Source organism: Lipophrys pholis, assembly GCF_963383615.2.
Source record: "Lipophrys pholis genome assembly, chromosome: 6".
Taxonomy (NCBI): Eukaryota; Metazoa; Chordata; class Actinopteri; order Blenniiformes; family Blenniidae; genus Lipophrys; species Lipophrys pholis.
Window position 1 is genome coordinate 975,323 of NC_137629.1, and position 16,075 is coordinate 991,397.

The following is a 16,075-nucleotide window of genomic DNA, read 5'->3' on the forward strand; positions in this document are numbered from 1 at the left end:
TTGCTTCAGATTACTTCAGATTGCCTCAGGTTGCCTGATATTGCTTCAGGTTGCTTCAGGTTACTTCAGATTGCCTCAGGTTGCTTCAGGTTACTTCAGATGGCCTTATGTTGCCTCAGGTTTTTTCAGATTGCCTCAGATTGCCTCAGGTTCCTTCAGATTGCCTCAGATTGCCTCAGATTGCCTCAGGTTACTTCAGATTGCCCCAGGTTACTTTAGATTGCCTCAGGTTCCTTCAGATTGCCTCAGACTGCCTCAGGCCACGTTTACACGTACCTTGGTATCTGAAAAGACGGTGATATTTCTCTGTGTTTCGGCCTCACGTTCACACATAAAACAGCTCCGACTCACCACGAACGATGATTCCTGAAAACTCCGGCCACACTGGAGATCTGGATCAAATCTGTTTCTCTGTTTGCATCTAATGGCGGGTAGGCGGATATTTTTATTTATTTTTTTCCAGGATTCTGATTGGCTATCATGGCTTCATGTTTCTTGCTACACTGCCCCCTACAGGTTTGGCTGCTCATAGCAGCTCTGAACCAGGTGGATATGAGGGTCAGTGTAAATGGAGATTTTTTTCTTTAAACATAGAGAGGGAAATATCCGGGGGGGGGGTTAAACTGTGTACACGTAAACGTGGCCTCAGATTGCTTCAGACTGCTTCAGACTGCCTCAGGCTGCCTCAGATTGTCTCAGATTGCTTCAGACTGCTTCAGATTGCCTCAGATTGCCTCAGACTGCCTCAGATTGCTTCAGACGGCCTCAGATTGCCTCAGATTGCTTCAGACGGCCTCAGATTGTCTCAGGCTGCCTCAGATTGCTTCAGACTGCCTCAGATTGCCTCAGACTGCCTCAGATTGCCTCAGATTGCTTCAGACGGCCTCAGATTCTCAGACTGCCCCAGATTGTCTCAGGCTGCTTCAGACTGCCTCAGACTGCCTCAGATTGTCTCAGACGGCCTCAGATTGCTTCAGATTGCCTCAGACTGCCTCAGATTGCTTCAGACGGCCTCAGATTGTCTCAGACTGCCTCAGATTGTCTCAGACTGCCTCAGATTGCCTCAGATTGCTTCAGACGGCCTCAGATTCTCAGACTGCTTCAGATTGCCTCAGACTGCCTCAGATTGCTTCAGACTGCCTCAGATTGCCTCAGATTGCCTCAGACTGCCTCAGATTGCTTCAGATTGCCTCAGATTGCTTCAGACGGCCTCAGATTATCAGACTGCTTCAGGTTGCTTCAGGTTACTTCAGGTTACTTCAGATTGCTTCAGGTTGCCTCAGGTTACTTCAGATTGCCTCAGGTTGCTTCAGGTTACTTCAGGTTACTTCAGATTGCTTCAGGTTGCCTCAGATTACTTCAGATTGCCTCAGGTTGCCTCAGGTTACTTCAGATTGCCTCAGGTTGCTTCAGATTACTTCAGATTGCCTCAGGTTGCCTGATATTGCTTCAGGCTGCTTCAGATTTCCTCAGGTTGCCTCAGGTTACTTCAGATTGCCTCAGGTTGCTTCAGATTACTTCAGATTGCCTCAGGTTGCCTGATATTGCTTCAGATTACTTCAGATTGCCTCAGGTTGCCTCAGGTTACTTCAGATTGCCTCAGGTTGCTTCAGATTACTTCAGATTGCCTCAGGTTGCCTGATATTGCTTCAGGTTGCTTCAGATTACTTCAGATTTCCTCAGGTTGCTTCAGGTTACTTCAGATGGCCTTATGTTGCCTCAGGTTTTTTCAGATTGCCTCAGATTGCCTCAGGTTCCTTCAGATTGCCTCAGACTGCCTCAGGTTCCTTCAGATTGCCTCAGATTGCCCCAGGTTACTTTAGATTGCCTCAGGTTCCTTCAGATTGCCTCAGATTGCCTCAGGTTACTTCAGATTGCCCCAGGTTACTTTAGATTGCCTCAGGTTCCTTCAGATTGCCTCAGATTGCCTCAGACTGCCTCAGGCCACGTTTACACGTACCTTGGTATCTGAAAAGACGGTGATATTTCTCTGTGTTTCGGCCTCACGTTCACACATAAAACAGCTCCGACTCACCACGAACGATGATTCCTGAAAACTCCGGCCACACTGGAGATCTGGATCAAATCTGTTTCTCTGTTTGCATCTAATGGCGGGTAGGCGGATATTTTTATTTATTTTTTTCCAGGATTCTGATTGGCTATCATGGCTTCATGTTTCTTGCTACACCGCCCCCTACAGGTTTGGCTGCTCATAGCAGCTCTGAACCAGGTGGATATGAGGGTCAGTGTAAATGGAGATTTTTTTCTTTAAACATAGAGAGGGAAATATCCGGGGGGGGGGTTAAACTGTGTACACGTAAACGTGGCCTCAGATTGCCTCAGACTGCCTCAGACTGCCTCAGACTGATTCAGATTGCCTCAGATTGCTTCAGATTGCTTCAGATTGCCTCAGACGGCCTCAGATTGCCTCAGATTGCTTCAGATTGCCTCAGACGGCCTCAGATTGCCTCAGACTGCCTCAGATTGCTTCAGACGGCCTCAGATTGCTTCAGACTGCCTCAGACTGCCTCAGATTGTCTCAGATTGCCTCAGACTGCTTCAGATTGCCTCAGATTGCTTCAGACTGCCTCAGATTGCCTCAGACTGCCTCAGATTGTCTCAGATTGCTTCAGACTGCTTCAGATTGCCTCAGATTGCTTCAGACGGCCTCAGATTGTCTCAGACTGCCTCAGATTGTCTCAGGCTGCCTCAGATTGCTTCAGACTGCCTCAGATTGCCTCAGATTGCCTCAGATTGCTTCAGACTGCCTCAGATTGCCTCAGATTGCTTCAGACGGCCTCAGATTGCCTCAGATTGCTTCAGACGGCCTCAGATTGTCTCAGACGGCCTCAGATTGTCTCAGGCTGCCTCAGATTGCTTCAGACTGCCTCAGATTGCCTCAGACTGCCTCAGATTGCCTCAGATTGCTTCAGATTGCCTCAGGTTGCTTCAGATTACTTCAGATTGCCTCAGGTTGCCTGATATTGCTTCAGATTACTTCAGATTGCCTCAGGTTGCCTCAGGTTACTTCAGATTGCCTCAGGTTGCTTCAGATTACTTCAGATTGCCTCAGGTTGCCTGATATTGCTTCAGGTTGCTTCAGGTTACTTCAGATTGCCTCAGGTTGCTTCAGGTTACTTCAGATGGCCTTATGTTGCCTCAGGTTTTTTCAGATTGCCTCAGATTGCCTCAGGTTCCTTCAGATTGCCTCAGATTGCCTCAGATTGCCTCAGGTTACTTCAGATTGCCCCAGGTTACTTTAGATTGCCTCAGGTTCCTTCAGATTGCCTCAGATTGCCTCAGACTGCCTCAGGCCACGTTTACACGTACCTTGGTATCTGAAAAGACGGTGATATTTCTCTGTGTTTCGGCCTCACGTTCACACATAAAACAGCTCCGACTCACCACGAACGATGATTCCTGAAAACTCCGGCCACACTGGAGATCTGGATCAAATCTGTTTCTCTGTTTGCATCTAATGGCGGGTAGGCGGATATTTTTATTTATTTTTTTCCAGGATTCTGATTGGCTATCATGGCTTCATGTTTCTTGCTACACTGCCCCCTACAGGTTTGGCTACTCATAGCAGCTCTGAACCAGGTGGATATGAGGGTCAGTGTAAATGGAGATTTTTTTCTTTAAACATAGAGAGGGAAATATCCGGGGGGGGGGTTAAACTGTGTACACGTAAACGTGGCCTCAGATTGCTTCAGACTGCTTCAGACTGCCTCAGGCTGCCTCAGATTGTCTCAGATTGCTTCAGACTGCTTCAGATTGCCTCAGATTGCTTCAGACTGCCTCAGATTGCCTCAGACTGCCTCAGATTGCTTCAGACGGCCTCAGATTGCCTCAGATTGCTTCAGACGGCCTCAGATTGTCTCAGGCTGCCTCAGATTGCTTCAGACTGCCTCAGATTGCCTCAGACTGCCTCAGATTGCCTCAGATTGCTTCAGACGGCCTCAGATTCTCAGACTGCCTCAGATTGTCTCAGGCTGCTTCAGACTGCCTCAGACTGCCTCAGATTGTCTCAGACGGCCTCAGATTGCTTCAGATTGCCTCAGACTGCCTCAGATTGCTTCAGACGGCCTCAGATTGTCTCAGACTGCCTCAGATTGCCTCAGATTGCTTCAGACGGCCTCAGATTCTCAGACTGCTTCAGATTGCCTCAGACTGCCTCAGATTGCTTCAGACTGCCTCAGATTGCTTCAGATTGCCTCAGACTGCCTCAGATTGCTTCAGATTGCCTCAGATTGCTTCAGACGGCCTCAGATTCTCAGACTGCTTCAGATTGCTTCAGACTGCCTCAGATTGTCTCAGACGGCCTCAGATTGCTTCAGACTGCCTCAGATTGCCTCAGACGGCTTCAGATTGCTTCAGACTGCCTCAGATTGTCTCAGACGGCCTCAGATTGCTTCAGACTGCCTCAGATTGTCTCAGACGGCCTCAGATCGCTTCAGACTGCCTCAGACGGCCTCAGATTGCTTCAGACTGCCTCAGATTGCCTCAGACTGCCTCAGATTGCCTCAGACTGCCTCAGAATGTCTCAGGCTGCCTTACTGCTTGGTTGCCTCCAGTGACTCCTGCAGTGTGTAGAAATGCTGGCGGGGATTAGCCAGCAGGCAACATCCCACCACTTCACAAGTGTAACCCTGGTGCTGCTCCTTCACAACTGTTGTGTGGACGGCCTCCTCACACCCCTCACTTCCTGAACACACCTTCTCCCAATTGCTCTCATTACCAGTGTTTGATGTCTGCTGCTGCCTGCACTTCCAGATGCCCCTGAGGAACGAGGAAGCGGGCGTGGACGTCTGCTTTTTTCTCCCCTAAATGCAAGTGACTGGTCATTAGATTGTCCTGTCAGATGTGCTGCCAGTTCTCACCTCTGGCCGTCCGGCGCTGCAGCGGCGTGTTGTGTAACGGGCTCGGCATGAGAACCCGCCAACTCCACTTGTGCTGATCTGAGTAACTTCATCTCGCAGCTGGTGTCCTCTGATGGACGACTGCGGAGAAGCTGATGCCTTCCAGCTCACGTCACAGTCGTAAAGTTGTTAACCACTTCACGCAGCCTCGTCCCAAAAGCATGTGAGTCATTGTTTGAGCAACTGATTGACATGTGTTACAGCAGGTGCCGACCGTCTTCATTTATCTCTCCTGTGAGGTTCTGAACGTTTGCCATGGATGACTTTACTGTTTGGATCTGAAGAGTCCGTGTACGTCCACGTGTACGTACAGGATCTGTAGGGTGAGTCACGGCTCCCGGCGGCCTGGACTTCTCTCCAGACGTCAGCCTTCCAGCCTGTCATTCCAACAAAATGACAATTGCTGTTCCCGGACTTGATGAGCGAAGGTGTCGCAACCATGTGTTTGCTCTGGATTGAAGGCGAGAGGCGGCATCAAATGATAGCGTGCTTGTGATTAAGTTCCATGTCTCGTGGCATCTGTAATCAGCGTCTGGCCCAGATGAAAAAGCTTGCTGGCTTTGTGTGTTTATCAGCTGTTTCAGGTCCACAGCTGTCCTTTGGAAGTTGAGAACTGCCCGTAAATAATAAATACGTAGAGCATTTGTCTGGCTGGGAGCCAGGAGCCTTTTTTCTGTAGTGAGGCATGTCTGCATCATGCTTTTGTTGCTTATGTCTTTTGATCTCTCCTGTTAAACACAGATCTCAGGGACAAGGACACATGAATGTTGGGTTTTTTAACTTTGAGAGGAGGAGTACTTTTCTGAAGGTTATTCAATGTGTACAAATATTTCTGATGGATTCTTTTACTGCTCAGTTTGTGACCGAAACCATCCAGAGCAGCTGAAGTTCTCAGGCGCAGTATGAAAGAACTGTTATCAATATTGAATTCCGAATATGTTGATGGCGTTTCCATCCATCTACCGTCTAGACATTTCATCTGGGTGAGAGTCGCAGGATGCTGCGGCTGACGTGGGAGGAGGCTTCACCTGCTCAGGTCTCCAGGACAAACGCAGGCCTTCACTTGTTTCAGACGTCCAGAGGAAACAGCAGAGTGTTTCCTGCCGGGTCACTTTTCAGACCTGAGGGTTCCAGCATGCTTTCCACCATGATTGTGAGCAGCATCTTCCCACAGTGGATTGATCACTTTTCCTTCACAGTGTTTTGTCAGTCCATCTCTTCTAAAGTTGGGTCCATTCAGGGCTGAGCAGGACAACGTCGCCCCCTGCAGGCATGTTGGCAAGACACTGCATACACAGGGAGGTCATGCAAACTCCACACATAAAGGCCTGATCTGGACTCAAACCAACAACCTTCTTTCACTGCAGCATTGCAATCCAGTGTCGAAATCACAAATCCTTTAAATCATAGCTGAGTTTTCCACTTGTCAAACCGACCCTGCTCCTCTGGGAGCCGGTTCTGGCCCACACGCCTTATGTTTGAAGTCCTGATGGATTCTGCAGCGTTTCAGAATTGATTTCAGTATTTAAGCTGTTACTCACCTCATGTGGGTGTTACACATACACACTGGTTGATTGGAGCCGAAGTGAAGAACAAGTTTAGTAGAAAGTCTCTGAAGGAGCATGTTAGTTCCAGTAGGAACAAAGACGCTACCAGAACATTTCTCAACCCTCTCATCTGATCTGTCAAGACACAAGAGAAATAGTGTCCCGAGGTGCAAACAGGCAGAAACTGATCAGCAGTGTGATTTGTGGACAACTATATATTGTTATTCATCTTTTTTTTTTTTTAAGTTGTGGGTACAAATCTGTCCTACATTTAGCTTCTGCTGTCTTTCAAATAGTCTCCAGCTATCAATGAAACCCTACAATTTCCCTGGATTCCTCCCCGGCTTTACATGTAGGGACAGGCTTGTGGCTTGTGTAACATCAGGCACAGCGGATGGCGTGCCTGTTGGTATTGGGTCACCTCCACAAACGGAGGAGCTCTGGATCTCTGCTGCCCAGATCTGGACCGGCCTTCCAGCCCCATGGTTCCGTAAGAATACAAGAGAGACTTCATGTTGACAAACGGCTCCAATAATTCCACCACAAGAAATAAAGTCTTTTTTCTGTTGTAGACTTTAATGTGAAATCAGCTTAGTTCTGCAGAAAAGCAGCAAATAGCTGCACTTGGACCTTTTATTGTTGGTTCTGTCAGAAGTTTCCATCAGTGGAAAAACACGTTTGATAAAGAGTGGGCCCGTGTTGCTCATCGGGGCTCGCCCTCTCCTGCTTGCAAACAATAAAAACATAATTTGTACCTGATGTATTTGTAAAGAAAGATGGTGTAATTAGGCTAGAATTTGTTGTCCTTCTTAATACTTTAATCGTCTTCCAGCTGGTTGCCCACGCCAAGCCTGTAAACACAGACCCAGACTAACTGGGTCACGATGGGCTGCAGCGCCGACCGGCCGGCCGCTCAGCATATTACTTCTTCAACACGTTACAGTCAGCGACTGTTGGCTTGGAGCTGGACGGCAGAGAAACGACTGGAAGTGTAGTCGGCTATGAATCTCTTTGTATTTGATATATTGATCCGAGGTTCTCTTCTGATTGATGTGCTTTTCCAGACGCCCGGCCCAGGAAAAAACAAAGTCCCGGCAGGACCGTCCAAGTCTCTGAGTGACATTCGACTCAAGTTATCAGCAGCAGCCAAAGAGGTGAGGCCGATACCCTCCTGTACAGATATCAGTCTCACTCTGATATCTGGTACAGAGTGAGACTAATATCTGTAGCGATATCTGGTACAGATATCGGTCTCACTCTGTACCATCTGTACAGATATCTGGTACAGATATCTGTACAGATATCAGTCTCACTCTACCCTCTGTACAGATATCCATCTCCTCTGATATCTATCTGCTCACGTGGTGTTTTATGTTTTTTTAGGGGAAACCTCTTCCCAAGACGGAACAGAAGTTTGAGAATTTTGTTCGCAGTTCATTTAAAATTTCCGACAAAACGGTAAGTAATCATATGGACTGTCTTTAGTTCTTATTTTAATTACAAACAAATACAAAATGTGATACATTTTTCAGGGTCTTCAATCCCACTTTAGCAGTGTAAATTGTAAAAAGGTGGTAGATTTTCTGCTCTGCCTCTAGAAATGTACAGATCAGCCATAAGATTAAGGTCACGTCCATACTTGACCAGGTGATAGTCACAATGAGCTGTGATTGGCTCTCATAGCAGGCCGGATCACGGTGAGCTGTGATTGGCTCTCATAGCAGGCCGGATCACGGTGAGCTGTGATTGGCTCTCATAGCGGGCCGGATCACGGTGAGCTGTGATTGGCTCTCATAGCGGGCCGGATCACGGTGAGCTGTGATTGGCTCTCATAGCGGGCCAGATCACGGTGGCTCCAGGTGAACCAGTGTGGTTGGCAGCAGAGACTCTTGGTTTGAAGTCGTTGTGATCCAAAGTGAGTTTTTTAGATTTTCCTCCTGCTTTTCTAACAAACAAACCACACTGACTTGGGTTCTCTTATTTTCCACCACAATGTTCTATAAGTGCAGTACTGTGGTCAGAGAGACCACTTCCTGATGTGTCCTGCTGTCCTCTCCACCCTGTCTCCACCATGTCCTCTCCACTCTGTCCTCTTCACCCTGTCTTCTCCATCTGGTCTCCACCCTGTCCACTCTGTCTCCACCCTATCTCTACTCTGTCCTCTCCGCCATGTCCTCTCCACTCTGTCTTGTCCACCCTGTCCTCTCCACTATGTCCTGTCCACTCTGTCTCCACTCGATCTCTACTCTGTCCTCTCCACCCTGTCTCCACCATGTCCTCTTCACCCGGTCTCCACTCTGTCTTGTCCACCTTGTCTCCACCATGTCCTCTATACTATGTCCTGTCCACCCTCTCTCCACCATGTCCTCTTCACCCTGTCCTCTCCACTCTGTCTCCACCATGTCCTCTTCACCCGGTCTCCACCATGTCCTCTCCACTCTGTCTTGTCCACCCTGTCCTCTCTACTCGGTCCTCTCCACCCTGTCTCCACCATGTCATCTCCACTCTGTCCTGTCCACCCTGTCCTCTCAACCACGTCCTCTCCACTCTGTCCTGTCTCCACCATGTCCTCTCCACTATGTCCTCTCCACCATGTCCTCTCCACTATGTCCTGTTCACCCTGTCCTCTCTACTCTGTCCTCTCTACTCTGTCCTCTCCACCCTGTCCTCTCCACTCTGTCCTCTCCACCATTTCCTGTCCACCCTGTCTCCACTCTGTCCTCTCCACCCTGTCCTGTCCACCCTGTCTCCACCCTGTCCTCTCCATCCTGTCCACCCTGTCTCCACCCTGTCCTCTCTACTCTGTCCTCTCTACCCTGTCCTGTCCACCCTGTCCTGTCCACCCTGTCTCCACCCTGCCCTCTCCACCCTGCCCTGGTGGGACGGCTCCTCCTCCCAGTCTGTTCTTGTTGACTCAGGTTCACTCAGTCTGTGGTTGTGAGATGTGATGGGAGTACACCTGCCAAGGCAAACTGTTTCTCTGTGATTTACTGGACTGTGTCTTTGTAGCCTTAATGAAGGGACTGCTGGTATGTGGATGGTACCAGTCGTTTTCACATTCAAGGCCTTTGAACCTAAATCTTTTCTAATGCTGCTTGTCATTTGTGGAGATAAACATCCTCTGCACATTGTTTAGCAAGGCATGCGTTAATCACCTGAATCCCCGGAGAGACGTCTGCAGAGTAAATGATTCTGAGGAGAAAATAGCTGAAAGCTTTGTCTTCTGAGTCGGAGCTCTTTTGGGAGGTGCGTGGCTGAAATGATTGAACTCCAGTGTTTAGTGTAGTTAGTGTGTTGATATGCCAGCAGGTGAAAGCTCTGGATCTGCGAGGGCCGGCTGGACGGGAGGGAGTGGGTGGGGGTGGGTGGGGTGGGGGTGGGGCGGTCAGGGAGAGCCTGTTGATCCCAGAGTGTAGAAACATCTGTGGAGGTGCTTCAGTTTCATCAGCCGAGGCTGAGCTCTGTCAGACCTGGAGCACCGAGTCATATACTGTGGTAAGCACTGCTGCCCCCACCCAGACCCTCGTCTTCCACCGGCAGACCCTCGTCTTCCACCGGCAGACCCTCCTCGTCCCCACCCAGCCCCTCGACGTCCCCCGGCAGACCCTCCTCGTCCCCACCCAGCCTCTCGTCGTCCCCCGGCAGACCCTCCTCGTCCCCCGGCAGACCCTCGTCTTCCTCCGGCAGACCCTCCTCGTCCCCCGGCAGACCCCCCTCGTTCCCCGGCAGACCCTCGTCTTCCACCGGCAGACCCTCCTCGTCCCCACCTAGCCCCTCGTCATCCCCCTGCAGACCCTCGTCTTCCTCCGGTAGACCCTCCTCGTCCCCCACCCAGCCCCTCGTCATCCCCCGGCAGACCCTCCTCGCCCCCACCTAGCCCCTCGTCATCCCCCACCCAGCCCCTCGTCATCCCCCTGCAGAACCTCGTCTTCCTCCGGTAGACCCTCCTCGTCCCCCACCCAGCCCCTCGCCATCCCCCACCCAGCCCCTCGTCTTCCACTGGCAGACCCTCCTCGTCCCCACCTAGCCCCTCGTCATCCCCCACCTAGCCCCTCGTCATCCCCCACCCAGCCCCTCGTCGTCCCCCGGCAGCCCCTCGTCGTCCCCCACCCAGCCCCTCGTCGTCCCCCACCCAGCCCCTCGTCATCCCCCGGCAGCCCCTCCTCGTCCACCAGGAGACCCTCCTCGTCCCCCGGAAGCCCCATGCTGTCTTCAACCGGAGAGACGGTTCAGTGAATCCTGCTGTACGGGACCGTCTCTAATAGTTTCTCTTCTCTGTGTCCCCTCACCTTCCTCAGGTCATCAAGGATCTCTGGGGTTTTGTGCAGACACTGAAGACTGAGAAGAAGTAACGCAGGTGTACATAAAGTACTTGTTTTATGTAATATTATTTTGCATCTGCAAGACGTTTAAAGGCACACTCGGTGAGATTTCCTGCTCAGCCTCGTCCAGAACGTGACCCGAGCTGAGAGCTGAAGCCATCGACACACAGGCTCAGGTGTCATCGGATTATTTCAGATGCAAAGCACCTGATGGAGACGTTTGTCTGAGGAGCTCCGACAGACTGCAGGGTCTTCAGTGGGAAACTGTTCAGAAGAAGTAGTGAAAACACGAGCGCTCACGTTCTATCAGGGCGCCACCTGCAGACAGTAACAGTTGATTTGTTGTTGGAGGGGCGTCACTAACATGATGTCTCCAGTGTGGTCCACACCTCCACTCTCTGAGAAAGGAACTGGTAAATACAGCATCTAAAGAAATATAGAGGATTTATTTTTCCCATGAATATTCATGAAAACGGTGCGTGTGAGGCGTCGTGTGGTGAGTTAATGAACAGAAACACAAAACCAGCCAATCAGATCATGAACAGGTTTACTCTGCCCCCATCCACCCAGACTGGATCAACCTGATCTACTGGAAGTCTTTAGAATCTGATACGATTCTAATGGGATCGACTTCAATCTGATGAGTTTTGGTTCATGGAACCGCAGCTAGTGAGTCTCCACAGATAGTATTCATTATGAGGCAGAAGTACTTCTAATAACTTACGATCTTTTCTAGACAAACCAATCCAGACCTGTCCCACCAAGGTTCTGTTAGTAGAGACTGTTGGTAGAGACTGTTGGTAGAGACCGTTGGTAGAGACCGTTGGTAGAGACCATTAGTAGAGACCGTTGGTAGAGACTGTTGGTAGAGACCGTTGGTAGAGACCGTTGGTAGAGACTTCTGGTAGAGACCGTTGGTAGAGACTTCTGGTAGAGACTGTTGATAGAGACCATTAGTAGAGACTGTTGGTAGAGACCATTAGTAGAGACCATTAGTAGAGACTGTTGGTAGAGACTGTTGGTAGAGACCGTTGGTAGAGACCGCTGGTAGAGACTTCTGGTAGAGACCGTTGGTAGAGACCGTTGGTAGAGACTGTTGGTAGAGACTTCTGGTAGAGACCGTTGGTAGAGACCGCTGGTAGAGACTTCTGGTAGAGACCGTTGGTAGAGACCGTTAGTAGAGACCGTTGGTAGAGACTGTTAGTAGAGACCGTTAGTAGAGACCGTTGGTAGAGACTGTTGGTAGAGACCGTTGGTAGAGACTGTTAGTAGAGACCGTTAGTAGAGACCGTCGGTAGAGACCGTCGGTAGAGACTGCTGGTAGAGACCGTCGGTAGAGACCGTCGGTAGAGACCGTTAGTAGAGACTGTTAGTAGAGACTGTTAGTAGAGACCGTTAGTAGAGACTGTTAGTACCTGCAGGTTGAGTTTCTGGGAGAAAAGCAGCTCCTTGTTCCTGCTAGAGAGAAAAGCTTTTCCTTCCTGTCTTCTTCCTCTGATGTCTCACCACTCTGGACACTGTCCATCCTGTCCTCCTGGTTCCCAGTGCTTTGCATCGATGACCCTGTGTGTTCAGTCCATAATGCAATAGGAGAGATTGCAGAATGTGCCTTTAAATCTCTCCAGTAGTTAGTTCCAGAGTCTGAGTCCCGTTCTGTGTGAATGTCAACAGGCCGTCTGTTCTTTTCATCTTCAACCTCTTCAGACGATTATTTTCTTACTCTAGCTTTTATCTCGGTTCACCAGCTTGATTAAAGTGAACTTTACATTTGATTTCCGTACCATGGATGTATAAGCTTTCTTTGTGTTGTGTCACATTTTCAACTGACCAGCAAATCAAGTGATATTTTATTGTTTTCATTAGTTAGGAAAAGTCCAATCAACTATTTTTTCAACTCTAAAGACAAACGAAGAGCCGGCCATAGTTAAGCAGTGTTACTCCAGAGAACCGGATACTTCCTGTTCACATGCAGTTATCCTGTGTCAGTGTCACCTTAACTAGCAGCCTGCCAATCGAACACATCAGGAATCCATATCAGGACCATTAACACCTGTTACAAGAGGAGCAGGTATTCATTATGCCGACTGCAGCTGAAAATCATCTGGAGAAATAGTTCCAACACAAACCACAGTCCGGAGTATTATGAGCTCCATAAAACCAACACAGATGCCACAGCCACATTCTCTTCCCAACACATTATCCATTCCAGGCAGAAAGCTGTAAACAAGGTGAAAGATGAAGTCCAGCAGAGGAGCTGCCTTTTCACTGTCTTACTGCACACTAACGCACTAAACAGATCCCGAGCATGATTAACACAGGCTGTCCTGTTTAGCGCAACATAACCATCAGGTAGATGCCAGACAATTCCATTGGAGTGGCGTGACGTCACCTCGCCTGAAACCACATGAGGAACTGAAGCCCTAATTGGTTTCACCCAGGATAAAACGCTCTGAGCTTAGAATGTGTTGATGGTCCTGGGGAGTTCCTTCAAAGAGCCCAATGTTGATGTCTGAGGAGCATCTTTAACCAATCGCTGCGTCCCCATCCGTCTCGGCGGCGTCTCCCGACAACGCCACATCGTCTGGGCTGCAAACGTCCGTCCTCCACCTGCCGGAGGGGGTGACCTTCAGTCTGCATATCAAACCTCTGCAGTCGCCGGTTCCTCCTCCTCATCCTCAGTCCTCCTTACCTCATTCTGACTAAAGTTTTTCTTTCTGTGAATAATCCTCGTTTTTCCTGGAAGGTTCGGCAGCTAAACTGTTAAATTCTACATTTCCTGTGCAGCTCGTGTTTCAAGTATTGTCCTGTTTTTGTTGACCGTCCATTATGTCTTCCTGTTTGTCGTCTTATTGAGAGACATCCTTGTTTCAGCTGTCCAAGACGATTTGTTTAAAATCCCACCGCAGAATGTCGACTGTAATCTGGATTTAAGTACTTCTGAGTTTAATCCAGCTAATTATCTGCTTCATCAATCTAAAGAAAAAGACCGAATCCTGCAGTGGATCCTTTTAAACTGGGAACTGAAACGCTGACCGGACGATTTGAACAGAGCAGAAACCAGCAGCTCTTTCCTCCAGATGTTCTGATGGGTTTTGTCCGTCCCGACTCTCAGACAGGCGAAGGGAAACTTCCTGCTTTCTTCTGATCAATTTGTCCTTTTTTAATCTGTTTGCTTCCCTGAAACATTCTCCTGAATAAAATCGTCCTCGCTGGTTTGAGTTCCACGTTCATGAGTGCTCCGTTCCTTCTCGGTGGTATGGACAGCGTCTTCGTCCTCATTGTTTAAATGGCGCCGCGTTTAGAGGAAACGTGCATTTGTGGGATTAGAAAAATGTCTTCGACTGACGAACTGTTTCTCTGTTTCTGTTTCTCTGTTTCTGTTTCTCTGTTTCTATTTCTGTTTCTCTGTTTCTGTTTCTCTGTTTCTGTTTCTCTGTTTCTGTTTCTGTTTCTTTGTTTCTCTGTTTCTTTGTTTCTCTGTTTCTGTTTCTCTGTTTCTTTGTTTCTGTTTCTGTTTCTGTTTCTCTGCACTCGACTCTCGTTTGTTTGATGATTCAGAAACGAGAGTTTTGTTCAGTTTGACTCTTCAGAACAAACTGAAGCCTCCCAGTTCGGTTGCTGCAGCAGAATCTGGACTCGTCCCCAAACAGTCTTTTACTTTGCTGAAGATTCTTTGGTCCACTTGTCCTGGTCCTGGTCCTGGTCCTGGTCCTCGGCTCGGCTGCATGTTTCCCCCGTCTGGCACCGTTCCAATAGAAACCAACTACTTTTCCAAAAAGCCAGAGGAACACTGAACACCTCCTTCCTTCTGTCTGTCACATGTGAGACAAACTTTAAAATGACTTTCACTTCCACTCAAACACGCAGTATTAGGTTGAGTCTCATTAACTTTAATAAAGTCGTACTATTAGTTTACTGATAAACGTCCTCGGGGTTGTAATGTTCGATTCCTTCGTCTTTTCTAAAGAACTTGGTGTGAATTGTCTTCTGCTCCGTCCTCTAGATCATTTCTACCTGGACTATTTACGTAACGTAAAACTTTCTCAACATTTCAGAGACGAGTATTTCGGATGGTTTTCTCCCGCCGCCTGATCTTCTCCGTTGGTTTAAGATTTACTGCCTCCAGAAAGAAACGTCAGCTTTTTGCATCGACTGGTTTATTTGAACTTTGACCTTTCTAGTCCTAAAGATTGATTCTGTTTTTTTTTCTTGAGACGAGTTGATGAAACTCTTTATATTTAGAAGCTAATTAAAGAAGAAAATAGTCCAACAATTAAAATGCGACTTGTAAGATCAGACCGTCCTCCAGGTGTTTCTATCCTGCATGTTTCTCTCTGCTTCAGCTTCACTCACATCCAATGTTGATTTCTTCATGTCGTCATGGTAACCAGGTGTGTTTCAGCTGGTGGAGGTCTGGACATGCAGGACGGGGTCTCTCCGAGGCTGAACTCCGACCTTAACCTGGTGAACTGGACATTCTGGATATGTTTGACCTGGATCGCAGAACATAGAACTGTGATTCAGGCTCCAGGAACAGGAACGTCTCCACTGGGTGGCGCTGAAGACGGTCCTCCAACACGCTCCTTAATGCTATAAATTGATTAAGGCTTTTACCTGAAGTGTGAGTCGAGCGTGACGTCACTGCCAGCTCAACGCGTTCTGCCCCGGAGCCTCCAGGAAGTGAGGCGGCTGCAGCGGCGTGATGACGCACCGCTTTCAGCTCCAAACCACAACGGAGCGGCGTGGAAATCCCCCCAGTGGTCCCAGCCCAGGGTCTGAACCAGCCTGGAGGCACACACACACACACACACACACACACACACACACACACACACACACACACACACACACATCCTTCATTACTTTGACTATATTCTATATTCATCATGATTTTAACAAAACCACAACTTGAAAATTGTTAAAAATCAAGTTGCACTTTCCACATTATCCTGTTTCTCCTGGTGAAACCACTGGGACGTGTCCACACCACTGGGACGTGTCCACACCACTGGGACGCGTCCACACCACTGGGACGCGTCCACACCACTGGGACGTGTCCACACCACTGGGACGCGTCCAAACGTCATTCATTCATTCCATGTCTGGATTTTCTCATCAGGTTTATTATAACTGAACATTTAATGGTTCACTTGATATTATTTTCTCCAAAATCTGATGAGACTTGAAGTTTTGCCAGTCGCGGCTGCTGCGGTTAATAAAACCGTTGGTTTCTTCTTTGTCATCCTGTGGACTGAAGCTTCTGAAGCCTCCGGCCACTTCAGCCCGT

At 48.8% G+C, this 16,075-nt stretch overlaps 1 protein-coding gene across 2 annotated transcripts in view; it reads left to right on the top strand.

The window, feature by feature from the left end:
- Window positions 1-15,083, top strand: part of npm1b (nucleophosmin 1b) — a 30,413-nt gene extending 15,330 nt beyond the window's left edge. Inside the window, exons 9-12 of one of the 2 annotated variants that reach the window (XM_080465954.1) lie at window positions 7,531-7,620; window positions 7,850-7,924; window positions 10,765-10,823; window positions 14,844-15,083. In XM_080465954.1, coding sequence (XP_080322080.1) covers window positions 7,531-7,620; window positions 7,850-7,924; window positions 10,765-10,818 — 219 coding nt within the window. In that variant the 3' untranslated portion in view covers window positions 10,819-10,823; window positions 14,844-15,083. Of the gene's footprint in view, window positions 1-7,530; window positions 7,621-7,849; window positions 7,925-10,764; window positions 10,824-13,767; window positions 14,012-14,843 lie in introns of those variants that run through there. The other variant, XM_080465955.1, reaches the window with a different exon arrangement.
- Window positions 15,084-16,075: the final 992 nt, after the last annotated feature.